The sequence below is a fragment of the Sylvia atricapilla genome, chromosome 1, assembly GCF_009819655.1.
Source record: "Sylvia atricapilla isolate bSylAtr1 chromosome 1, bSylAtr1.pri, whole genome shotgun sequence".
Taxonomy (NCBI): domain Eukaryota; kingdom Metazoa; phylum Chordata; class Aves; order Passeriformes; family Sylviidae; genus Sylvia; species Sylvia atricapilla.
Genome location: NC_089140.1, coordinates 92,379,106 through 92,405,873, shown reverse-complemented (window position 1 = coordinate 92,405,873; position 26,768 = coordinate 92,379,106). Strand labels below are relative to the sequence as shown.

The following is a 26,768-nucleotide window of genomic DNA, read 5'->3' as shown; positions in this document are numbered from 1 at the left end:
AACTACCCAATCCAAGTTACTGTGCTACACAAGCACGGTAAGGTCAATCCCTTAAAAACCATACCATTCATATTCCAAACCATACCATTCAATCCCTTTAAAACCATACCATTCATATTCCTAACACTGCTGGGTTTTTGAAACATGCAGTTGGTTGGACTGTGCAATTCTGTCCGTACTTCAGCTGAGACAGTCCTTTTACTTACAAATTACTGATGATCATTTTAAATACATAAAAATAAGGTTGTGTGTGTCTTATCTGGACAAATCCAAATTTTGTAAATTGGATTTGCCATTCCATATAGTATTAAATAAAACATGCAGCAATTTTCCTACTATGTTGCTGTCATTTAACTTTGCATTTTTGCACAGTACACAAAAAAATTCCTGCAGTAGCAGATCAGTCTACCACATGAAAATTTTAACCTTCTAATGACAGAGTGGGACATGTTTTGCTCCTTCTGTGTGTCAAGTGACATAAGGCAGCACAATGAACAAAACAAGGACATTCAGATATCCCTAGCTCTTCATCAGTCACAATGAATACTGGTCCCCTACACAAATGAGAGACACAGTGTTGTAAAATATAACATAGGAATATAATTTTATTCCGTTAATCTGCATATGTATTTGTACAGCTGTTCTGAGAAAGCTTCTGAAGAAAACTTTTCTGTTACTCTCAGTCTCCCAGCTGCTCCCATTGTGTCCTTTAAGAGAGGATCTCTCACAATTTTTTCCATGGCATCAGCGAATTGGGTTGGCAGAGGATCACACAAAAATCCTGTGACATTGTGTGAGATTGATTCTAAAGGACCACCTGAATTAACTGCTATAACTGGACATCTCATATACATTGCCTCCAAGGGAACAATGCCAAAATGTTCACTGCTTGGAGTATAAAGCACACATACAGAGTTACTAAAAAGAGAGATTTTCTGTTCATCTGAGAATGATCTTAGAAAAGTCACATGGTCATTAACACCAAGTTTGGCTGCGAGTCTCCTCAGCTCTTCATAGTGCTCCACGTTTTCCAGAACTCGCTTATCATAACCCCCTGCCATAACCAGGTGAACTTCATCCCAGTCATGAGAATCAAGTCTCCCCTGAAGTTCATGCAAAGCTTCAAGAGCCAATGCTAGATTCTTTTTTCTCTCATACCTATTAATGGAAAGAAACAAGAACTTTTTCTTTTTCGGTATCAGATCAGCTATGTCTGCAGGAACAATTTCTTCAAAGCTACTGATGTTGAGTGACGGGTAGAGGACATCTGGGTTTATGTGAGATAGGGACTTAAATGTGTCTTTGAAGACGCTGGCAGTGAACTTGCTGTTCACAACGATGCAGTCTGCCATGCCAGTCGTGTACTCCTCCAGCCAGTCGAGCGGCAATCTGTAGAGGCGCTTCAGGAAAGATTCTCTCTTGGTCAGAAGTTGATCAGGAAAGTGACAGTAAAACAAAACCTTCTTACGGGTTCTGGCCAGTCTAAGCACAGGAATGCAGGCAGATACCTAGTGCAACAGGAGAGATGGGCCAAGAGGAGAGGTTAATTATTTGTGTCAGCACTACCAGTGTGCAGACGTGATTTCAAACCCATCTTCTGAGGGCCACTGTGCAAGTGCCTTCTCTCTCTCCCCCACACATGCACATCAAATTGTGCTCCCTCATCCAGGACCTCCTGCAGCCCTATAATTTCTCCCTGCTCCCCACCAAGGTCCCACCAAGCTCCAGGACTTCTTCAAGCACCTCCTTCTGCCACTACCAGGGATGCTGGGAGCAGAGTCCAAGCGGCAGTGGCATCCTCTCCCTCCAGCTGCCCCAGAATATAAGAGATCAATCGCAAAACGTGGAATATGTCAAGATTATCTAAAGTCAGAATGTTCTTTGATGTAAGATCTTTGTCTACTTCAATGCTAATCAGCAAGAAAGAAGACCTAACCAGTGGAACTGGCAGCAGTTAGCATCCCTTAGGCAATGACATTCCAGAACTAACAAGCCTTAAGGATGTAGTAAATCAAGATGTTGATTTGTCTATGTATACATTGCTAACTTGGGAAAATACTCAAGGTCCATGCATCCTATAGCTAAAGTATGTTCATTATAACACTAAAAAACCACAACTACAGCTCAGAAATACCTCTGCTCAAGTGAAGACCATTTCCTCGAGCAAGTGTAGAAGTTAACTGGGGTTATGTAACTTGTAGGGAATCACAGAATCAATTAGGTTGGAAAAGAGATCACCAAGTCTGAATACTGACCCAACACCGCTCTGTCAACTAGACCATGGCATAAAGGGCCACATCCAGTCTTTCCTCAAATATATCCAGGGACAGCGATTCCATCACCTCCTTGGGCAGTCCATTTCAATGTCTAATCATGCTCTCTGAATAAATTCTTTCTAATGTCCAAGATAAGTCTCCCCTGGTGCAACTAAAGATTATGTTCTCTCATCCCATCAGAAGCTGTCAGGGAGACCAATCCCCACCTGCTAGAACATCCTTTCAGGCAGTTGTAGAGGATGATAAGGTCTCCCTGAGCCTCCTTTTCTCCCAGCTAAACATCCCAGCTCTCTCAGCCACTCCTCGTAAGACTTGTGTTCCAGATCCTCCCTCAGCTTCACTTCCCTTCTCTTTAATTTATTAACTAATCATAACATTACGAGGGACCACACTTGGGAAGTTACTAACTCCGAATTTCTGTGTATAAAAGATGGCACAGAAAGCCTGATGGGGTATCCTTGATTTGTGGAACACCATGGAGCAGTCAGGCTTGCACAGCACCAAAATGAACAACTGATGCCTCTCTCTTGAGTGTGTCATTGTTGGCTTGTTGCACACCACATAATGAAATTGATTTCGTGCGGATTTGATACTCTGGGGCTCTGGAGCATCTCTCTTATGAGAGGAACTGGGCCAGTTTAGTCTAGAGAAGACTAGGAGGGGATCTTATTCATTCATATAAATACCTCAAAGGTGTCAAGAACATGGTGCCAGACTCTTTTTAGTGGTGCCCAGTGACAGGCGTAGCGGCCATAAACTAAAACACGAGAACTTCTACATCCACGTGAAGGACTTCTTTACACTGAGAGTGCCAGAGCACTGGAAAATGCTGCCCAGGGATGTCGCGGAGTCTCCCTCTCTGGAGCCATTCCAAACCCATCAGGATGCGATCCCTCATCATCTGCCGTAGGTGACCCTGCTTTGGCAAGGGGTTTGGAGTAGACGATCACTAGAGGCCTCTTGCAACCCTAACAACTCGGCGAAGAGCAGCCCGCCGGCACCCCGGCAGCGGCGCTCCCGTCCCTGTGCCCATGCCCAGTCCGTGGCCGCACCTGGTCGCACACGAAGGCGTCGAAGGTCTCTCCGCTGAGCAGCAGCACGTAGAGCGCCAGGGCGGCCATGCGCAGGGCCGCGCACAGGGCGTGCCCGCGGCCGCACAGGCTGCGCGGGAGCCAGCCGCCCGCCCGCCGCACCGCCAGCCCGCGCGTCTCCGCGAAGCAGCGCCCGGGGTCGTAGTGCGCCGTCCAGATCTGCACCCGGCAGCCCCGCGCCCGCAGCGCCAGCGCCGCGTCCACCACCAGCCGCTCGGCGCCGCCCAGCCCCAGGTCCGGGTGCAGGAACAGCACGGACGGGCCCGCTTCTCCCGCCGCCGCCTCCGCCTCCTCCATGGCCGCCGCCGCGGGGTCGCATGCGCAGCCCGGCAGCCGCGGCGGGACACGTCAGCCTTCCCGGCCCTCCCGGCCTTCCTCCCGGGCCTTGGCGCCCGCCCCGCCCGCCGGGCGGCCCCGCCGCTGCCCGACGCGCCGCTCCCCCGCCGCTCCCCGCCGGCCCGGCCGCTGCGCGAGGAGCGGGCGCCACCGAGGCGTCACGGGGGGCAGCGGTCCCGGAAAGCGGCCGCCGAGCGAGGGGTACCGGGATAAGGGGCTGGTGCTGCGCAGGCATTATCCCGGGAAGCCGCGCGGCCCCGGGATGCGCGGCGCGGGGGCGGAGCCTGGTGCGGGCAGGGACGTGGCCGGAGCCGCCGTAGCGGAGCGTGTGTGAGACCGCGCCGAGCCCACGCCAGCGCCGCCGCCATGGTGAGGGGCTGCCCGAGACGGGCTTCCCCGGCTTCCCCGCCGGCACTGCCCGCCGCCTCTCACCCCCTCCCGCTTCTCTCTCTCCGCAGCCCGGGCCCAACCCCAGCGCCACCAGCGTCGGCTCCTCCGGCCGCTCCCCCAGCAAGGCTGTGGCTCCCCGCGCCGCGGGATCCACCGTCCGCCAGAGGTGGGTGCCCGCCGCGCCCGGCCCGTGCTGCGCTCTGCGTGCCCGGGAGGGCGCCCTCGGCTGACGGGGCAGCGCAGGCTGGGGCCGGTCCGGGGAAGGGTCTGCGGCACAAGTGCTGTGAGGAGTGGCTGAGCGAGCTGGGGGTGTTTAGCCTGCAGAAAAGAGGCTCAGGGGTGACCTTATCACTCTCTGCAACCACCTGTAAGTAGGGTGAAGCTAGCCTGTGTCTTCTTCCAGGCAACTAGTGACAGCACAGGAGAGCACAAGTCTTAAGCTGTGCCAGGGGATGTTTAGCTTGGACATCAGGAGGAAGGAGAGAGTAGACACTGAAATGGGCTGCCCAGGGAGGTGGTTGTGTCCCTGTAGGTATTTAAGGAAAGACTAGATATAGCACTTAGTGCTATGGTCTAGGTGACATGGTGATGTTGGGTCAAAGGTTGATGCTCTTTGAGGTCTTTCCCAACCTAATTGATTCTGTGAAGTGTATTGTTTCTTGGGCTGCTTGATCCTAGAAGCTGGTGGAGTACTAACGTGTTGTTTGGTCTTTGTTTCCTTCTGTCATCCCTTAAAGGAAAAATGCCAGCTGTGGGACGAGGAGTGCAGGCCGTGCCACGTCCACAGGGACTGGTGGCATGTGGCGGTTCTACACGGAGGACTCTCCAGGCCTCAAAGTGTGAGTTGGCTTAATGGGTGGTGGCAGGCTTGAGAGCCACAGAGTTCCTCCGCTTATGTCGTCTTGCAGTCTTTGGATTAATAATAATCTGTCTGGTGTGCATGGGAAAACTTGCTTAGTTGATGGTTGGGATGACATATTTAATCTGTAACCCTGGAGAAGTAGTTTTTGAAGTTACAGTGGTTTTAAAAAGGTAGGTACAAGTTGCATTTTGTAATTGCCAAAGCTTACCCTAAGTGGCCTCTGAAGGCTGTGAGCAATCACTTTGAAGTTGAGAAAGATCATTTGTCTCAATGAATTTAAGCATCTTATGTGCATGTTTTCATTCTCTTTTAAGTAAAAATTTTGAGTTTTGTCTTATAATAGCTATGTTATGATCCTGTGCACCTCTTGAAAAAAACAACATAACTGATACACCACATGCTTGCATCGTGGCTTTTTATTAAAAAGCTGCAGATAAATTACTTTAACTGAACTTCCCTAGGAAATAGCATGCCAATATCTTATATAGCTCCATTTTCACAGGGTGAATATTCCAAGATTATGGTCAAATGCCTAGTATTGTCCCTTAAACTATAAAGTGAGCCTAAGTTTTTACTCTTTTGACCAGTTTGAGTAATTCAGATGACTTTCCAAACAAACTTTGCAGCCTAATACTTGGGTAACAAAGGTGGAAGGTGTATTTGAGCTGATGAGTGCGTGCTAAGTTGTATCCTGAGTGGAAATTTGTGGTTATTGTAGAATTGCTGTTCATGAGCTCTCGTTCTTGCAGGGTTGAAAAGTTTTGAGATGCTCAGGGCTGACCCCATTGCTCACTTTGTTTTTTCCCATTAATATTTTCTTTTGGAGTTCTTCAAGAGGGCTGCTGCTAGCTGCACAAATGGAACATTTGGGGAAGGGCTGGTGATAGGCTACTTAGTGATAGTTCCATAAGTAATCCTTCCTTTGAAGTTGTCTTATGTGCTTTCATTTTCCTATGTACTTGAAACTTTAAAAAATAAAATGTATCCAGCAAGCCACCGAAGTAGTGCTGTTCTGCCTTGCTTACTCCCTTCTGAGTCCAGAAAGGAGGCAAGGCAAGGAAAATACAATGAGCAGCAATAAGTGTTCTAGAGCAAATCTATGTAGAGAGGCAGGGTAACTTTTTTTCTCTGTTGTTTGGTCTACTGAAGTTCGATTTAAAAAATAAATTAAACCAAACAGAAAAAAAACAAAACCCAGAAGGGTATTGTGATTTTTTGTAATAGACTTGTGATATGAGCTTTAAGAGTTTTACTGAGTTTCCTTGTGAATCCTTTGATGTCACTTTTGGAGCTGAATACCCACTCCATCGTTCTCATCTTCAGTGTGAGCAGATCAGTAAACAGGTTTTTCCCATCTATTTATGTTGCGACACAGTGGTTCCCAATTTTAAGGTTTTGAAACACTGAGAGTGGTTTTTTTGGAAGCTGCTTTGGTAACTGTTCAGGTTTTAATGAAAGAATCAAATCTATAAAAGTGAGTTGGTTTTACAAATAACCCCACACTAGATGTAGCATTTTCTGAGCTATGGCTCGGTAGCAACTGTGTTGCTTACAGCTTTCTAGGTATTTTTCTTCATTTTTTTCCCATAGCAACCAATTGTTATTATCTCTGCCCTGTTTAGTAGGCTTTGAAGTGAGAATGGATTATCAAGAGTTTGTGATTGCCTCAGTGAAGTGCTTCAGCTGAAGTTGTTTTTAGAAATGGCTATGATCAATGGTGTTTTTTTTTTCATATTGTTTAAAATGCACGCTCTTAGAATTACTATGAAAAAATACATAAAACCACCTGAGAACAGGTTAATTCATACTAGCTATGAGGGGAATTTCACTCTAGATAAAAAAGTTTATATATTTTATATTGTGCAGAATTAGGTTGATGCTTTGGGTATTCTGTATCTGTATTCAACATCAACATTCAAATAATAAATATGTTGAATAGGCACATTGGTTCCCCTCAGGAAAGATCCTTTTTTTGCATTACAAGATACTTCAAGATGTGTATGCCTTTCAAAACAACTATTAGCAAAAGAGGGTTGTGGGGGATTTGGCTGAGAGGGGATATGATGTTTTTCTCTTTAAAGCTTGGAGATTACATGCTTTGAAAAGAAAACTATACCCAAACTTTTTAATCTTTTTGGGTCACTTGGTACCTGTGATTCCTGTATCTTGTTTTGGGCTTTCCTGCTTAAAGAGTTTTAGGCAGCTTTCCAGTGGATAGAAAGTCTAATTGAGCTTGTGCAATGTGCAGCCTTATGAAAGACGTTCTGAGACTGCACAGTACCAAATCTTTAGAGATGTCTGAATCCATTTACTTGTGGTGGGCTGAGAAGATGCACGTGTGTGGAGGAGAATTGCAGGGTTTCAACAGGTTTTCTTTGGGACTGGAGGAAAGGAGCTAATGTGTGTCAGTATTGGAGAGCTGATTATTCTCTAGGGGTTCAATGTCATCTGTGTGTCTAAAAAACACGGAACATGCCATCAGTCCCTACTGTTTATTTCCATGTAGTTCTGTTCTGATTAGTGGTGCTGCTTTTTTCCTGCGTGCCTTTGGCAGAGCAGCTTACCTATTCCTACTGCTAAAGGCTCAAATGAATTAAATAGTAATTCAGATACAGTGTAAGGATTATAAATTATGATTTCCGTTATGTAGGATATAAACTTACATATATCCATATATATTAAAAAAAGTATAAAATATTTATATTTATAAAATGTTGGCATTTGAGAATTACATTCTGTTGCTTAGTGAAATATACCCCTTAAAGGCATTTGTGTAGTCACCATGTATGTGGACTTTGTTTATTTTGTTATTGGTTTATTTGCTAAATGGTTTTTGTCTATGTTCAGGATTCTTCATACCCAAATAATTCTAAGTAAGATAGATAATAATGGAGTTTTAAAACTCAATGTAGGATTACAGTTGTGATAATTTCAAGTATGTGGATTGTGAGCTCATAGAAAAATATGACAGTAAACTCTTTAAATCCTTTTTCAGTTTCATTTTTTTACTTTGTATTCAAGTAGCATTTCCATGCTTATAAACAGTACCCTGGAGGGTAACACAGACTGGATAACACATTTCCCAATGGCCTGTTGAAAATCAGAAATGAGATTGTATGAAGTGAGTGATATGAAGGTGTGTTGAGTGTGTGTATTCATGTAATTGTTGCATCTCAGAACAGCATGAAACAGCTGATTGAAGCTATCAGCATGCACCCCAAGATTAACCTGTTTTTAAAAACATTTCTAAGCAATATATAAAAGTAAGAAAAAAATCATTTTAGGTAAAGGTTTAAGGATGTGGCTTTGCCACTTTGTGTATGTTTTTCAAGAAAGCAGAAGTCCGTGTCTCTCACCCACTGCTGCCATTGTTTTCAAATGAAATAAGGCCCCTAAAATAAACCAGCTAATGAGTATTTTTTGCCAAAATTTTAGTAGCCGCTAGAGGACTCTGTTGTTTTTTTTATCTGACTGCATCTTTGCTCAGGTGGCTATCAGAGTTGTTAACACAGAGGATACTTTTCCAGAGACTGTGGAAACAGTGATGCATAGTAATGAACCATTAATGGCCTTTCTAACAAGTGGGGGTTTTGTTCTTCTCTTGTGTTTTTTTATGTATGTTTTTTTATTTAGGGTGTATAGAACTGTCTTTAAAAACAGTGGCAGCAGCAGTTTTTGATAGAGATGGCTATCTCATTTCTATGTGTCCTAAGGTATTTCTGTGGGAAGGGAAGAAGAGTTTTCTTGTACAATTTTGTATGAACTGATGAGCTGACTTGGCTGATAATGACTGGCCTTTGGGCAAGACAGACTTCTTTTTTATGTTAATGCATTTTCTCTTTATTTTTAGTGGGCCTGTTCCAGTTTTGGTCATGAGTCTTCTTTTTATTGCTTCTGTGTTTATGCTGCACATCTGGGGTAAATACACTCGTTCCTAGACTCAGCTGACAGCTTAAAGCATACATCTTGGACCAAAACTATGGTGGATCCTGGTTGTTCTTGGAGAGAGACTGGGGAAGCTTCCTATCACCTGTTGAAGTCCTGTCAACTTTGACTGTAATACCGAATTAATTTCTCAGTTTGCTACTTGGGCAGCTTTAAGGCCTGCCTTGGGTAATTTTGTATTTGTATCTGTACACTTAGAATACAGGTGTTGCAATAAAAGTTGTATGGAAATAGAAACAGTCTTAAATGTATTTTTTCCTCTTCCAGTATACCACAGCTAACACACTTACTATTGGTTTTCATAAATAAACATTTTGGAGTAAATGCTCTTCGACAGTTCAAACCAGGTTCTTCTAAACTATACATTGGTGTATAATTTTATGCTAGAAGATGTCTTTTTGTGGATGAAAGAGACAAAGTCATGTTCACAAATATAAGAAGGTAACCAGCGTCCTTGTTGATATAAAGCTGAGGTACTAGTGTTGAGATGGTCATGTTCTTCTTTTAACCTCAGAAGAATAGCTGGGTTTATTTTATTTCCTAAATGCAAGTTTAACTTTACTCAGTGCTTGTTATACATAAAAGTTATATAAGTGTGTTTGTTTTTTCAAGCTGCGCTTGAGGAAGAACATGAACTGGTACCTAACTGATTTTAAGGAGAATAGGAGTTGCATGGCTGTCAAAGAAATTTTTCACCCTTGGACTCGTGTAGTTCTTGGGGCTGTCCTATGCAGGGCCAGGAGTTGGACGTCAGTGATCCTGCAGCTCCCTTCCAACTTAGGATATCCTGTGATTCAATGACTGCAGATCTACACTCTTTCAAGGAGAATTAAATGAATGGGAGGACTGGAAAAGCAATGACTGCATTTCAAATAACAGGGCATGCAAATAGGCTGAGATACGGCTACGTGTTGCTTCAGATAAACACTCTAGTTTGCTTCTGGATGTTCAGTATTTTCCTTTTGAGCAGTCAAAAAGCTCTTCCTTCTCTTTTTAAAGATATCTATGTATTTGTGCACTAGCATTTCTCACTGCTAATATGGTTTTGAAACTAGATAGAATTATTTTAGGCTGCTGTTCATGTTGAGGCCAGGTTGAATATCAGCTTGTCATGGGAAATTCTTAGTTATGCAGCCTTGACAGAAGTTCTTACTGCATGTTGTAGAAGTGGCCTGTCCTACCACCTTCCTTAAAGCAGTTCTTAAATTGGCATTACTTCTGAAAAGATCAAACTTCAGAACAAAACCAAGAATGAGGAATGTGGTCTCAGAGCTGTAGGAGGGAATTGTTTTGAGCTGATTTTGAGCTAATTTGGTGCTGTTTTGTGCTAGTGCCACAGTACCTAATGTAAATGTGGAGGGAAAGATAGAAGACTTGGAGCAGAAGCTGAAAATTATCTTAGAACTACAATAGTAGGAAGGTGTTTTCAGAAGGTTGGAAGTTGAGAAACATGGAATTTTGGAGATTCAAAGGCAGTGGTGTAGCAGAACACTATATTGGTGGAAACTGATACAAATAAATCATGTATCAAAGGGAAAAGGATCCATAAATCATTTACCTCTATGCATATGGAAAGGAAGTTAAAACACAAGGGGAAAATAAAGTAAGTAGGGGGAGTAGCTCAACACTTCAAAATGTGGAGATAAGGATCTCTCACTTAAATGCTTTGCTTAGCAAGAAAAATTCTGTACAGTCAGCAATTTCATTTTAAGGCAAGAAAATGTAAAGAGAAGACCAAATGCAGGTCAGTTGTTCTACTGACCATGTGAACAGACTGTGCTGAGCTATTTTGTGGTGCTCAAAGGAAAAGAAGTGGAATGCTCTAAAATAATGTAAGAAATAAGGAATAACAGTAATATCAAAGTAGGTAACCTCTTTTTTACTATGTTTTCTGTTACACTGACTGCTTTCTAATAGAGGAAGAAACAATTTTCTTTGAAACACTTCTAGTCCTTAAAAGCCGTTTTCCCAGATCAAATAATTCCATTTAAAGCCTTCCATATTTTGGCTTTTTTAGTGTTCTGCTGCTTCTAAAGACTAGAATTGATGATGATCTTGGAAAAGTGATGGGGGAAGGCTTATTGCTGTACAGCCTTTTGATAATTTTTAAATACATTTAGAGATATTTTAATGCGTTTAGTTCAACTGAGTATAAAAACGTTGACTATTTTGACAGTGCTGTCCTTGCTTAAATATATTGTTTTCTAGAGTGGCCTGTATCTTGGATTTTTGCATACACTGTCAAAAGAGCCCAATGTCTCTTGTTTTGCACAAATTACTTCCCACCCTTTATTGGTTTTGTTTTTGTTTTGTTTTGTTTTTTGTTTGTTTGTGGGTTTTTTCTTTTTTTTTCTTTTTTTTTTTTTGTTTGTTTGTTTTTTGTTGTTGTTGTTGTTTTGGTTTTTTTTTGTTTGTGTCAGCTTACCTCTGGTGATACTTGAGTTGGATTCAGCTAGCTGAAGCATCAGTAGTTTTATTTTCCGTGTACTTCATTAAAACCCAGATTTCTCTATTGTATGTTTCCAAGCTGTGATTATTTAAATTATTAACATGAATGTGTTGGATATTCATGCTCATTTTCTTGGTGTTTCATGTACACGAGTTGTAGTGAAGTCTTGCAACTGATGTTTATCAAACTTCAGCTCCAGAAAGGTACAGATAAAGAAATGCAGGTTGCAAAGACTTATTGGAATTTTGGCTACTAATGAGTGTGAAATTCTCTTTGGCCTGGGTGAATAAATTATAGCCATATTGATAAACAGTAGCTAATCTGTGATACAGAAAACTTAGTCTTTCAGTAATAGGTAGAAAACAAGAAAGGACACTCATTTGAACAGCTTTGTATCAGACTAGGAATTAGAAAGAGTTTGGATTTTTATGCCTACCAGTATGTGATTGAAGTACAAGCTTGACTGAGCTGACTGTTGAAAATGTCTTTACTTAGGTGCTGCAGAAGACTCTTAAGTCCTCAAAGATCTTTATGTTGCCTCCTTAACAATGAAGATTCAAGATATCTGAAAGAACTTGTATTTCCATACAAGAGATGCTAAAGTACTAAAACCTTTTATCCTTGACTTAAAGTATTTGCAACCTCAGACTCCATTATCCCTCAGCTGAAGAAGGGGTTTTATAAGGAGATGGTTCTTTTGCACATGAGTTCTTCTGTCTCTTAAGGTTTTCTTCCCTCCCCAGCAATAAATCTGAGTATGTGAACAGGCTCAGTCTAATTTAACAGTGACTTAGAAGCTGAAAGACAATGTTCTTGAGGGTTGGGTGGAATAGGTAACTTGATTGAAGAGGGAGATGGTCAGAGCTCCTGCTGTGCAAAAGCCTTGCACTTCTAACTTGTTACCCAGGAAGAAAAGGGGGAGAGAGACTTCTTTAATGCCTTTATGATAGGAAAACTTTTACCTTTGCTCTTGCACTTATTTCCACACTGAAGTCAATCACCCACGAGCTATTGGTCTGTAGGGAGGTTGGCTTCATTAGTTCTGTTTTTTCAGAATTACCTTTTATCTCTGTCATCTCTTTAGAAGTCAACTCTACTGCACAACACACACACACATATGCACACACATGCACTTTGCAGTGGTTTTTAGTGGGGTTTATTTTGTTTGTTTGTTTTTTCTGGAGAGAGAGACGACTTCAAACTCTAACTTTTTATATACTTCCTGATTTGGTAATAAGGCTGCATTGATGTCTTCTATTAGCTGTTTATATAAATTTGTTTCATAGAAGACTTTTCTGAACTTGGCATTGGTAATATACTAAGAATAGTAATGAATCTCAGCTCAAGATCTCTGGGGTGGGCCTTTTTATTTGTGGTTTCTGCTATGATTTCAGAAATTGCTGAAAGGAAAGGCAGGCTAAGCAGGAGCAGGTGTGAAGTTACTGAGTATGTCTCATCCCTGACATGTATTGTTATCTTCTCTTCATCCTTCTGTGTTCTAGTGATCTCTTTTTCTCTGGAGACCTCTGAAGATGCTGAATTGTGCCATGTAGTAGGATAATGCTCTGATGCAGAGATATGCCAGGCAGTAGCAATAATGAACAGGACAGACCTATTTTACTTAAGTCAAGAATTCAAGTTCAGGTGTGTATCACCACAGATTTGATACTGCTATCACACATGTGGCAGCAGGTTGCAAATAATTATCCTTGCTTCTTATTTTGGAGGATTTTTCACATTGCCTTTCAGACTAGTATCTGTGACTTTTTGACCAAACCAAAATTGAGAAATTCTTTGAAGTTACACTATTATTTCATAAAGTAGAACTAAGCAAAACTTCCATGCAGTGCTTCTTCAAAAGAGCTGCTTGTCTTAAAAAGTGAAAAAAGTGAAATTCCAGCTAGGTTAGTGTGATTTCTAATTTTTGGTTTTTTAGTTTGTGCATTTATCACTGGGTAAATATACTGACCTGGTACTGCCTTTCTTCTCAGGTACTATAGAGAGATAGAAATTATGCTTACAAATGCTGCAGAGGTTAGACATTATCTGAGTGAAATGCTTCCAAAATCAGAAATAAATCTGTGGTTAGTATGCTCCAGTTTCAGAGGGGCTGCATTTCCACCATTGCTTAATTATCAAACACTATTCTGTGAGATCTTCCAGTTTATTAGCTGCTGTCTTGGTTGTTTTTCTGGTAAGGTAACATAAAAAGAACCTAAAGAAATGTTGCCTTAAATTCCCAAGATTGGCTGGTGAGTAATATTTCTCCTGACTTACATAAAAGCACCATGCAGTTGTTGTAATCAGTGAAGGAGAGCATATGTGCTCCTCACCTTAAGGAGACATCTCTGAGGGAGAAAATGTAGCTGTGTGATACAAATGCACAGAAATTTGTAAAGGACCAAACTATTGTAATTCGGTGTGAGTCTGAACTTGATGCAGTTGTGGGGGTTGGTAGACCTCGCTTTCTAATTTTGTTCCATTTTTGTTTCCATATTCCTTCTTTTACTTCAAAAAGTAATCTATGAATAAAATTAATTAAATATAATATTAAATATCTCTTAAAAATTAACACTCTTAACTCTCTTTAATCTCAAAGCAATTTTTAAAAATTCATAATGATTTTTTTTTTGTTTGATTAAAATTACAGTGAAAAGTAATTCCAATGCCAACATTTTCCATGGAATGGAAATTCACATTGAAACCAGCTCTTATCACTAGATAGCCACAACAGTGTGAAATACTATTGGAAATATGGGTATAGGTCATAGCAAAATATGCTTTGGTAAGAACTTGTGAGTGTCTTTGTTCCAGCTCCCTGCTCAGAGCAGAGGAATCATCAAGGCTTGATCAGGTTGCTAAGGGCCTTCTGCAATTGCATTTTGAGTATCTCCAAGGAAGGGGTTTCTCTAGGTACCCATCTCTGTGCCTAACCACTCTCTGGTGAAGATACTGTTTGTTATATCCAGTTAGAATTCCATTGTTTGATCTTGCAGTGATTGCCTCTTGTCCTTTTGCTGTGCATTGCTGGGAGAGTTCTAACTCCATCTACTTTCTAACCTTACCTGGGGAACAGCAGCTTGTGTTTTACCCTCAGCCTCTTGAGCTAAACAAACCTGGTTGTCACTGTCCCTGTGTGTCATGTTCACGAGCCTCCAACCATTTAAATATCCCTCTCCTAGATTCTCCAGTTTGTTACTGTTTCTTTGGCACTGGGGGCACAGAACTCAGTTTTCCAGATGAGTGTGTCATAAGGGAGTATCTTTACGAGTGCTTTGCTTGACGTTGTGCATCCTGGACCATGGTTGGCCTTCATCGCTGCAAGGATCTGCCACTGGCTTGTGTCCAGTGTGGCCACTGGGACATTCTGTGCAGTGCTGATTTCTGGAGAGTCAGGCCATGTCTCACTGCATGGAGTTGCTGCATCCATGATAGAGAACTTAACATTTGTCTGTCCTGAACTTCAGAAGGTATTTTTGGCTCGTTTTTCCACACTGCTAAGGTCCCTGAGAGTACAAGGCTCTTCTCCACCAGCTACCACTTTGTGAAATTTGGTGTCCTCATAAACCTGCTGAAGATGCAGATAATGAGACCAATTGCCTTTCTGCCAGCAGCATGACAGTGAGTTTGCATCACTGCAGGATTACTTTAAGCTTCTGTCCCTGTTTATGGCCATCCTCAAAAAACCTGATATGTCTGGGCTTGAGCGTAATCCTGGCACTGAGATACTGGATTTCACATAAGGACAGGCTCTAGCCTCATGCATGGAGGATGCAAGTGAAAACTCAGACGTGCTTGAGAGTGCCTTCCCAAAATTCACTAGGCACTGTTCCCAGGCCTTCTGCTTATTCATTTCTCACTCACCACCTGTGCATTCAGATCTATCTGCTGGCTCATAAACTGATTTATATAAAGTTCTAACTTCTCAATAGCCTGCACCATTTCTGTTATGTGTAGATCTCACACAGACTTTACTAGAAGATGCCTACAGCATGCACTAGGTGGCCAGAGCAACACATAAAAGTTAATTTCTGGTATGGTTTCAGTTGAAAAATGTGGTTTTCTGAACTTCTTCTTAGCATTCCCAGTGAATCAAGAAGAAGGAAGAAAACTTCCAAGTATATACTCACCCTGTATTCTTTCTCCTCTTGAACTGACTGTTCTCTGAAAGGAAAAGGGGCTCTAGAAATATAATTGTAACAATTCTTCTAGGCATTTCTTTGCCAATAAAGAAAGGGTTGTTAAGATATTAAGATACCTTTGTGATACCTGTGTGTCCAAATGCTCCATTTGGTGGACAGCTTCTCTTCTACTTGTCTCCATGCAGACTTCTAGGTAACTTTACCTAGAAGTGAATCTGTTTTCTATCCCTCTTGTCTGCTCTCTGGATTAAAGGCCTCTGGCAGGCTCATTGTTTCTTGGGATGAGAGTCCTGGTTCTTTCTGGTGGAACAGTTGTCTGTCCAGAGTTTCAAGGCTGGATGGTTTTCACCTCATTCTCAAGTAGACAGGAGGCTGAAAGTGTTGAGGAAGAATTGTCTTCGTATAATCCCAAGTAATTGCCAGTGCTGACCAGCCAGGTCCTGTGTAGTGGCTGAAGCATGGATGTTTTCCAGGGAGTTTGGGTACAGATGTTTGAATGTTTATAACTGGCTTATCTTTGCCATATTGATGTCAAGCTAAGTGGAGAAAATTATATCAGTGTCTCAAAGCTCACTTTCCCTGCTCTTGCAGGCAACACAGAGTTAAAGCATTTTACACGTTTATCAAACTCCTTCATTTAAGGTGTATGAACTTCCCATGTCTTGTCTGAGAAGGTTACACTGGGATATATACAGCAGTTAGCTACCTCCCTGTATAAAAAGGCACCTCTTGGCAGTGAAGTTGTAGGTGTAGTCATGCCAGATTTAGTAAAATCTGTAGCTGATTCACAGGGATTGTAAATATGCCTGTACTTAAGGAAGAGGGTGTTGGTGGAAGTCAGTCTGTGCATTACCCCTACAATGCACAAGCATCAGGTAATGAAGAGAGATCTTAAAAAGCCTAATCACCATCTTTTGTAGAGAAGTTCTGTGAGACAATTGTATTCATGCTCCAGACCATGTTCCTCCACCATCTACTGTAAAACAGTGGCTTTCAGATAATGCTGAAGTTGGCAACAATACTGCTACTGATAATTCATGGATCAGATTACAGGGAACTTTGTCATAAAAACTGGCAGACATTCCAAACACAGCATCCTCTCTTACTCTAAGTGTCTTTGTGAAGTACCCAACTGTGAAAAACCTGCAAAGGCAGATTAACGTGGGAGAGTGATGGCACCATGGGTTCTGGCATTCCAGTGTAAATCCATTGTGCTGTTGTAAACCAGCAAATGTATGGAGTCAAAGCTGTACTTTCGCACACAAAGTCCCATCTTTTCACTGCGCTTTTAACACCATCAGGTCCCAGATTTGAAAGTGTAACTGCAGTGCCTAATTAGCACGCCCATGCTAAATATTTCCAGTACCTTCTGTGACAGAAGAGCTTTCATGTAGTGCTTCCATCCTACATTTCCCTTCTCACCCTCACTTGATGCTGCTGGGTAAAACCCCTGTAGCAGTAAGAACCACTGCTACTTACTAGCTATTAGTAATAAGCTATACCACTGTAATGTCATTATTCTCCCAGTTTTCTGCCTTCAAGCTTTGGCCAGACTAACCCCTCAAGTTCTTTTCTGTTCTTTTAAGCAATCATAACACTTGTGCTCATCTCCTGATAACCTCCTGATAATGGAGCAGTTGCTGCTTTAAAGGAGGACATCATTCATGTGTCAGGGGTGAGGTGGTTGGGACTAGATCTTTAAGGTCCCATCCAATCCCAGCCATTTTGTAACTCTGATTCTCTGTAGCTCAACTTTGGATGTAGTTCACTGAAGTACTGACTTGGCTTTGGTCCTGCACAGGCAGTTTCCTTCTGCTTGCTGAGAAAGGCAGTAATCGTAGGTCATGTTCTTTGTTGCTGTGTGTGAGATAAAGCTGTTGCCGTCAAAGCAATGCTGGTGCTTTGCTCCTGCTTTCATTTCCGCACTGCATCAGTGCCACTCCCAATTTCTTTGTGTATGTGCCCACTTTCATTCCTTGCCAGAAAGCACTGCTTGGATTTCTGCTGTGGGGATCTAGCATCCTCCTGCCTTTTCCAGGAAAAAGACCAAATTTATATGAAAGCATTGGATTGGTCTCACCTTACCACATCTGCTTCTAAAACTGACCTCTGTGCATTAGGGAGTGTATTCTTTTGTCACATTTTTTTAAGAAATAATGCTGTTTGTCTCAGGCCAGGCTTGCTGAGTTAGGCTGAACCTTGAATATATATATTTTCTGTGAGATATATGCTGTCCTTGCATGGAAACAGTGTAGAAATTAAAGAATTTAATCTTTTCTTATAGCAGTTCAGTGACACAAGTCAGGCTGGAATTCAGGATTTCTGGGGTCCTTAAGTTATAGATATTCCTCTATGTAATGCTGTGCTTGGCATAAAAGTATAAAGTCCATCTGAGTTAGCCTGTGCATGAGCTGTGAGCATGAGGAAACACAGGAAGATAGTGGCACAGTTGTGTCAGTTTACAGCAGAGGTTGGCTGTGTCTACCTCTCACCCTATGTGGTCATCCTCATGATAGGAAAGACAGCGATAAAGTGGGGTTTAATAACATCCCTCCCTACTAGAGCTACACTGAGGCCATGAAGAAGTTGAAGGCAGTCTTTTCATGGCAGTTCATGGCAGGAGGATGAGAAACAATGGGGTTAGGTTGAAATGAGATATATTGGATATAAGGAGATAGCTTTTCACCATGAGGATTGTTGAGCCAAGTTTGCACCTAGAAGTTGTGCAGGCTCCTTTCTCCATTGGATGTTGGCAAGATCTGATGGATAAAGCTCTGAGAAGCCTGGTATGATCTCATGAGTGACCTACCTTTGAGGTGTAGGTAACACGGGGTTGCACTAGGTGACCTTTCAAGGTCTCTTCCAAGCTGCATTATCCTATAACATATGACTCTTGTGGAGCCTTTTTGACACTTAGATGAATGTCTGAATTCTCTGAAACTTGTTATGTTTCTGCTGCTCTGCTGCTCAGAAGGTGATGCAAAGAGCTGAAGATAAAGAAGAACCTCAATAAAAGTTATGTCAGATTTTCAAAGATCTTGGAGAGTTATGGAGAGAAAAAAGATTCTTAGTTTTATCAGTTATGTTATTCAGACTTTGGAGCTTAGTTTTTTGATAGACCGAACCAAGTAGAGTTCCGTGATATTAGGTAAAAAACATAGTATGCATTGCAAATAAATAGGTCCCATAAATAAGTCTGCAGGGATCATCAAAACTGTACATGCTACTCCATCTGCTGGGGAAATCAATAACAACTTCAGTATTTAAGAGGTGGAGACATTCTTCAATCACAAAGGCAGGGTTTATCCAAACTGTTTTGTATCTATAGGCAAATGTCTTTTTTTTTGCGATACTTACACAACACAGGATAGACAGGAAATCTAAACTTGTTTGGGGAAATAATGATTTTTTAAAAAAATTCTACAATTTTTTTCTACTGTTCCTTTATTTTGAGATGAGTCACTCAAATTGATGTGCTTGAGAGGTTGCAAATGAAAGACAAAGCCCTGAAATATTTGGCCTCCTCTTTTCTATGCATTGTAAACTCAGAACATGAGAATATGTGCTAAACTACCCAGAACAGATCTCAGAATTCAGTCTGCATGATCTAGGATTGCATTCTGTTTGTGAAGGGCTTAGCTCAGTGGTCCCTGATTAACACCTCTCTCAGCAACATCATCTGCTGGAATTTTTTTCACCAAATTCTGTAATGACTCTGCTTAGAGTTAAATGAGAATGATGGTGTTGAAGCTCCTTGAAAATAACAGAAGCATGTTAGCATGAAATTACAGTCTTATATTTTTGGAAGGTAATAAGTGTAAAGATCACGTAGCCTCTTAATGAACTATGAGACTCCATGTCTGATAGTAACTTCTCTCTTGAAATAAAAGAACCTCAAAAGAAAAAAAAACATGAAAGAGCAAAGGAAGAATTATGTGGATTTCATGAGTGTCTTTTTCTTTCATTACATAATCAGTAACACCACTTTTTTCAAAGTAACACACTTTTCAAAGTAATACATTGAAATGGAACTAGAGAGGTCAGAGGCAGTGAGCTTCAGTCTAGATCTGCATTTATGTTTTGATATGCAAGCAGAGACTGAGGATTGTGTTTACTGTCCTGAAGACTCACACCTACTGTTTATTTCCATATTTTGAGCTAGAGAAAGAGCAGTGAGCACCTATCAGGAGTACAATCACTTCATTCTGGTGAGAAGTAAGCTTTCATATGGACCAAAGAGTGTTAAAGTGCTCTTCACAGCCATGAAGTCCTCAGTTTTATTCTTCTTTTGCAATGAATAAAAATGTGTGTTTGTTTCCCATATGATGGCAAATTTGTAATTCAGACATTTGTCATGGAGACTGACTGATGAGTAATGAAGTCTAGTCCCTTCTAATCTAGTCTGAATTGAATATTTGGTCTCGAAGAGAGCATTTGCATCCCAGTCTGTGTCACTTCCCGACGTTCACTTGATTTGAAGACATGAATTCTTGAGATGTTTTTTCAAGCTCAGAGTTTTATTGGAGACTCTTCTGTTATATACTTTCAGATCTCCATCATAAGGCCAGGGTTCAAGGAGCAGCTGTAGCCTTGCAGCCAAGTAGATATGATATTTCCATTTATTGTAAGAGGCCACAGGCTTTGTCTCAAGCTAACAGTGGAGACTTCTGAACCTGTTGGGCTTTGTATGGACTTTTCTTGGGCTACTTGTGGATTTATTTTAGCTTATTTACCTGTATTAGTGGTTGTGTAATGTAACTATTACTTTGTTTCAACTTCTAATCACTTTGTACAACTGTGTGGTATAACACATAATGTTATATATTTTTGTAACTATAAGATATTAATAACAAACTCTTATTCTCTGAAGTATGACTGATCCTGGAATAAAGCACCTCGTGGGTTACAGGGACAGGATGATACCAGAGGTCCCAGGGCTCTAAAAAGCTCACCAGAGGTCCCTTGCAAGCAACTGAAGAAAGGCAATATTTAGAAATTAGTAAAACCAGTTAGGCATAACAAAAGAACTAATACTGTGTATCTGACATATGTTCTACACACCATATGTAACAGTGTTACATATGTGTAACACTGAGTTGGAGAAGAGTGAAGAAAGACCAAGGTGCAGAGGGTGTTAGGAAAAGATTCCAAGTGGAATCAATATCAACATCCTACTGGCAAAAGATTTGAGCTCTAGGAGCTCACTGTTCCTCTCCCCCTGCTCTGAAGCTGTCTTTTTAAGATGCAGGGTGCAGTGGCAAGGGAAGCACACCACCAAAAAAGTGGGTATTTCCTGGGCATAGTGACCACAAAATGATAGTTTTCAGTTCTGGGTGAAGTTAGGAGTGGTGCCAGCAGAACTGCCACCTTGGACTTCTGACAGGCAGACTTTGCCCTGTTTGGGAGATCAAAAGGCAGCTCCTGCTTGACCAACCTGATCTCCTATGACAAAGTGACACACTTAGGAGATCAGGGAAAGGCTCATCTGTCTAGATTTCAGTAAAGTGTTTGACACCATCTCCCACAGCATTTTCTTGCAGAAACTGGCTGCTCCTGGCCCATATAGGTGTAGCCTTTGCTGGGTAAAACTGCAAGGATGGCTGGGCCCAGAGAGTTGTGGTGGATGGAATTGCATCCAGCTGGTGGCTGGTCACAAATGATGTTCCCCAGGGCTGGGACTAGTCCTGCTTAATATCTTTATTAATGACCTGGAAAAGGGGATCAAGTGCACCTCAGTAAATTTGCAGACATTACCAAGTTAGGTGGGTTTTGATCTGCTGAAGGGCAGGAAGGATCTGCAGAGAGACCTGGACAGGCTGGCTTGATGGGCTGAAGGCAACTCCATGAGGTTCAACAATGAGAATGCAACAACCCCAGGCAGTGCTACAGGCTGGTAGCAGAGTGGCTGGAAAGCTGCTCAACGGGAAGGGACTTGGGAGTGGTGTATGGCAACAACTGAGCATGATCAGCATGTGCCCAGGTGGCCAAGAAGGCTGATGGCACCCTGGCTTCTGGTATCAGAAGCAGTGTGGCCAGCAGGACAAAGGAAATTATTATTCTGCCTACTCAGCACTGTCAAGGCTGCGTCTCAAAATCTGTGTTCAGTTTTGGGCCCTTCCCTTCAAAAGGGAAGACATGGAGGTGCTGCAGGTGTCCGGACAAGGGCAACAGAGCTGGTGAAGGGTCTGGAACAGAGGTCTTATGAGGGTCAGCTGAGGGAGCTGTTGTTGTTTAGCCTGAAGAAGAGGAGGATCAGGGAGAACTGCATCACTCTCTGCAGCTCCCTGGAAGGAGGTTGTAATTGAGGTGGGGATGGATCTGTTCTGTCATGTCTCAAGTGCAAGGATGAGAGGGAAGGGCCTTAAATTGCCCCTTAAACCTAGGGGAGGTTCAGATTAGATACTAGAGAAAAAACACTTACACCGAAGGTGTGGTTAAGCACTGTAATAAATTGTCCAGGGAGAAGGTAGGATTGCTGGTAGGTAGGAAGTGTTCAAGAAGCATCTGCATGTGGCTCTTGGAGCTGTGGTTTTGGGGTGATTCAGTGGTGCATAGTTGATGATTGGGTGAGATGATCTTTAAGGTCTCTTCCAACCTTAATGGTTCTGTGATGCTAAAATGTTTGTGTATATGCAATTTTAAGTAATATAATTTGAACTGTGAAGCATTAGTGTCACTGTAACTGGATAGGTAATTCTTTCATTAGACTGTTAAGACTTCAGCTAGACTCACAGTAAGATCATGGTTTTGTATACATGGTGTGTTCCCTTTGCCCTTAACTTTTCAGGTCTATCAGACTGATGGGAATTCAAGCAGTCTATAATATAACCTAAATGCAATTATTTGGTAGCAGAGATTAGGGAACAGTCATGAACTGTGTATCCCTGACTGATGTAGCAAAAATATCTTGGGGTGCGGCATGTCATGAAGGGATACATGCCCACCTTTTGTTATGCTTAGCTGGAGCAAATGAATCTGTTTCCAGGGATTTTTTTTCAGAAGAGGGTAAAGGTGAAAGCTGTACTCAGGAACGAGTGTGGTTATGTCATGAGTAGCCTTTATCCTAGAGAGGCAAGCAGCATGACTTTTTTTGGTCTTTAGGAAAACACAACTTACACATTCCTCTGGATGATACTATCCGATTTGGCCTTCATTTGACCCAAAAACACTGAATTTGTGGTTTAATTCATGAGATATTATTTGGGGATGTTTCAAGCAGTCGTCATCCTCTGATACTAGTATTTGCTGTCTTTCAAGACAGCCTTTAAGTGCTGCTAGTCAATCTGGTTAGGGCTTCTGGTTAGAGCTGGTGAACTTTTCTGTCTTCTGTTGTTGAGGCTTCTAAGGAAGAAGAAGGAAACCCTTTCGAGCTTATTTGTCTAGCACTGTGTACAGTGATTTAGGTAGAATAGTCATCACATTTCAGAAATTGTACCAAGAGAGCTTAGCTTGGGAGCAGGTCTGTAAAGGAGTCTGTGATGGTATTTAAAGGAGAGCATCAAAGACAGAGGAAGTTAAGCTGCTACTGTGTTGTTTTAAAAGACTGGAGAACAAGCCACACAGATATTAAGAGGAAATATTGTAAGCCATAGGCTGTTTCCTTTGAGGCCAAAATGCAATCCCTAGAATTCAAACTGCTCTTCATATGTGTGAAGGACAGATTTAGACCCACGAGGAAAAGAAAAGCTGTGAAGAAGAGAAGGAGGGCTAACAGCTTACTTCTTGGCTGTTAACATTGAATAATTAAGCACTAACAGCCAAAAGGAAAGCTGTTGTTTTCCTAGTCCAAATATCCAGCCAGGAATAAAACATTAAGCAGCTATAGAAATGATGTCTTTCATTTTCTTTTCATAAAACAAACGACTAAGTGAAACAACATATACTTTGGATAGACGGAATATAAGTGTATTTCATATAGCCAGAATTTTAATTTCTGGAATTTGTGATTTGCATCTCTTGGGTATACTGAACATGATGTGCTGACTTTTTTCTCTTAAAATTCATTGTGCATCTGTGGAAATAAAGGCTAGTGTCTAGAATACTAAAGCTTTAAACCATGACCACTTTATGGTAAAGAATCGCCAAAAATTTTTGTGTATACCAAATCTTACCTGTTTTGGTCTTTTCCAGCTGTGTTTTTTGGTTAAGTTTTGTTATTTACTAACCTTATCCTGCTTCTAGAAAGCAAGTCATTAGTCCATGCTTTTACTGATGGAGGGTCTGAAAGGTGTGGCATTAGGCTCTGGCCCCTGCCACTTTTGTAGTCTTTTTACAAAGGCTGAGCTTTCTAGAAGTTCTCAACCTGCAGCTTAAGCTTACCAGAGAGGAGAATAAAACAAGTTTTTACTGGTAGATTTTACTGGGTCTAAAGTGAAGATTGTAAAAATTTGAGTGAAACAGAGACACCACATTCATGATTTAAGAGTACAACCCATACCCATTCACACGTTTTATACTGTAAGAAAACTCAGTGGGGAAAAAAACCTAAGAAAAAAAGGCATATGAAATGAAGGAGATATGGCATTCAGCATGTCTGACAGAAGAAATAGCCCCCAGAGCCAGAAAATTGTCATCAGGTAGCAGTGATATCAGTCTAGAGCTCCTTCCAGCTTTGGATCACAGGGCCCATCAGCAGAGCTCCCTGTATACAGCACCCCTTCACAGTCACTCGTCAATCAAACAACTCTGAAAATAAAGACCACATGTCATCAAATTTGTGGAATTCTTCTCTTCCTGTTTATGCAAGAACTGCCAGATCACTTATGTTGCTGCACTAGCTTTCTGTCCTCAGAGAGGTGGGTGATTGTCTTTTGCTAGTGTCAGTGTAGATAAATTCTTTCATTTCTGGTATGAAAATTAAAAGTTGTTTTAAGACAATTTCTTGCTACATGGGACACTGAGGACCTTTTTAGGAATGCAAAGGCAATAGCTTTGAAATTCTGTCTATTCACCTCTGCAAAGACCCTCTGCTGCCATGGCAGGAACAGAAGGATGGATCCGAAATATCATGTTTGCCTGTGGAAAAGTCTTCATACTTGTTTGTACTGGTTGGATTCAAGCACTGGAACTGGCAAATTGCCCCAAAGATGCAGTGTGTGCTTGTGTGAAGTCTATAGGAACAAAGTAGAGAGGCTGTTGACCTGCATTAGCTCTTGAAGCGTTACTAGAGATCAGGATGTCATTTGGCCTGGGCCAAAGACGTGCAAGAAACATTGCTCATGCTTTTGTGGGATTGCTTTGTCAGTGCTCAGTTTACTTGGGTAGGTGCAGCAGAAGTGGGACAGAACACTCCTATTTCAGTGAATTGTCACCTGTACGTAGCTCACTCCTGCTCAACATCGTCAGAGGCGCCATAAAAAGTAGAGGCCACTCCTTGTAGTAACCATCACTCCTTTCTCTAATAAAGCTGCACAGATAAGGAAAAGGTTGAAAATTATATTAAAAACATCCAAAAATAGCTGTAGTTTTGCTGGCGGATTTCCCAGCAGACCATATGTCGACCTTTTCTGGTCATTGTAAAATCCACAATCAGTGGTTACTAGATTAGTGCCTCACCTCAGATGTATCACCCCATGTTTTGCTGTCTCGCTGATGCCACCTTGCCACCCTTTCCATGTGGCTTCAGGCTCCCCTTGTGTGACCTTTTGCTCACAATGTGTGTTCTCAGAGAAGCCATCACAGGCTTCACAAAGCATAGTCTGAATGTTCCCCACGGCTGGGATATAATTTGTTCCTCTGCATTGACTGGGCCAAGGCCCTCTTTTCTCAATGTTGCTTGGCCAATCTTAGATTTTTTTTATAAAGCCTTTTTTGATGTATGCTAGGTTTCTTTCTTTGATTATCAGAGGAGTATTCCCTTCCTCTTCCACATCTGTCTGTGTTTTCATTCTCTTTAATATACGAGACAAATTTCAGACGACTTTCCACCCTCCTGGCCCCGGAAGACAACCTGATGCCTCTTCTTTGCAGGTCTTTGCTCCATATGCTGAAGAGGAAGGCTTTGTATATTTTTTTTTAATGTTCTCCCATAGCATTAATTCTTTATATCCAATATGAATTATTGGCAGATTAACAGCAATCTGGAAAAACAGATGGTGCTTTCCAGACCTCCCTCCTCCTTCCCTGTCATGGTTGAAAGGAAACTAACATTAATTCAGCCCCAGCCTTCAGTGAGAGTGCAGGCCTACTCAGTGTGCCAGGCTGCCAGATATTTACGTACAGCTTTATCTCATGTACGTACGTCCTATTTCTTCTGGATATAGAGAGAAACCTCTAATATATATCAGTGTTTTTATAATGTGCCAAAATTTTATCTATAGTTACAGAGGCAAATATAAAACCACCACTTAACTACGTTCATGTCTAATCACGTAACTATATATTAGTGGCTCTGCATTTGTGCTCTTAAATTTATGGAAGTGTATTCACAGAAATACATATGTATATATGTGCATACATGATACATCAGGTGTGTGTTTCCTAAATCCATTGGGCATCAATATTGACATTTCTCTGTGGAAACTTTAAATTAAGTCTGATTGAAAGTTGTTATTATGGCTTGAATGGCAAATGTCAGTCCACCAGTGACTGGTTAATCAAAATGTCTTCCCTGGCTAGAAACAGATCCTTGTATCACTTTCTCTGCACAGTTGCACTATGTCCTGGCTCTATGTATAATGTTTGGCACTATTTCAGTCTTTCTCTGCTGGACGACACTCTTCAAAGATTTCTTGTCAAGAAAATTCATCATGCCAGTTGTATGTATGACTTTTCCCTTTACCACCAGTATGATTTGTCACTGATTGTACTCTTTAACAACAGGTAAGAACTAATACACCTCAAGATCTTTCTTCAAAATTCTTCCAGGAAAATATTATTTTTTTAACAATTCTTTCATTTTGTAGGAGTAAGATTAATAAGAAATGCACTGAAACCAACATTAGCAAATAATACATACACATGTATATACACACCTAGTATAGCAGAGGTTTCAGTCTGAGACATGTAATCGCTTTTTGACAGATGGTTTCTCTTTGTTTTCAGTAGTTTGTATTTTGACTATCTTTTCTCCCAGCCTACAATTAATAAAGCCAGTCACCACAGACTGTGAAATTCTTTCTTCTTTATTCTTCTGTATACTAACAACCTGGTCTGTTCCTTACTGTGCTGTCTGTAGGAAGGGTTTTGATGGAAACCTTTTCAAGACAGAAAGGATCCCACAGCACTGGGATAATGAAGCCTTTGGCACCCTCTTAAATGCTACACTTCTACACTTAA

At 41.6% G+C, this 26,768-nt stretch overlaps 2 protein-coding genes across 2 annotated transcripts; one reads left to right on the top strand and one right to left on the bottom strand.

Annotated features, from left to right (window-relative positions):
• Positions 1-577: 577 nt before the first annotated feature.
• Positions 578-3,710, bottom strand: ALG2 (ALG2 alpha-1,3/1,6-mannosyltransferase). Its single transcript, XM_066327946.1, has 2 exons — positions 3,329-3,710; positions 578-1,508 (listed from the first exon to the last, which is right to left on the bottom strand). The coding sequence occupies exons 1-2, from the start codon at positions 3,662-3,664 to the stop codon at positions 606-608; spliced, it is 1,239 nt and encodes a 412-aa protein (XP_066184043.1). The 5' UTR covers positions 3,665-3,710; the 3' UTR covers positions 578-605.
• A 95-nt stretch (positions 3,711-3,805) lies between these two features.
• On the top strand, positions 3,806-9,137 carry SEC61B (SEC61 translocon subunit beta). Its single transcript, XM_066327957.1, has 4 exons — positions 3,806-4,072; positions 4,162-4,259; positions 4,831-4,932; positions 8,806-9,137. The coding sequence occupies exons 1-4, from the start codon at positions 4,070-4,072 to the stop codon at positions 8,891-8,893; spliced, it is 291 nt and encodes a 96-aa protein (XP_066184054.1). The 5' UTR covers positions 3,806-4,069; the 3' UTR covers positions 8,894-9,137.
• Positions 9,138-26,768: the final 17,631 nt, after the last annotated feature.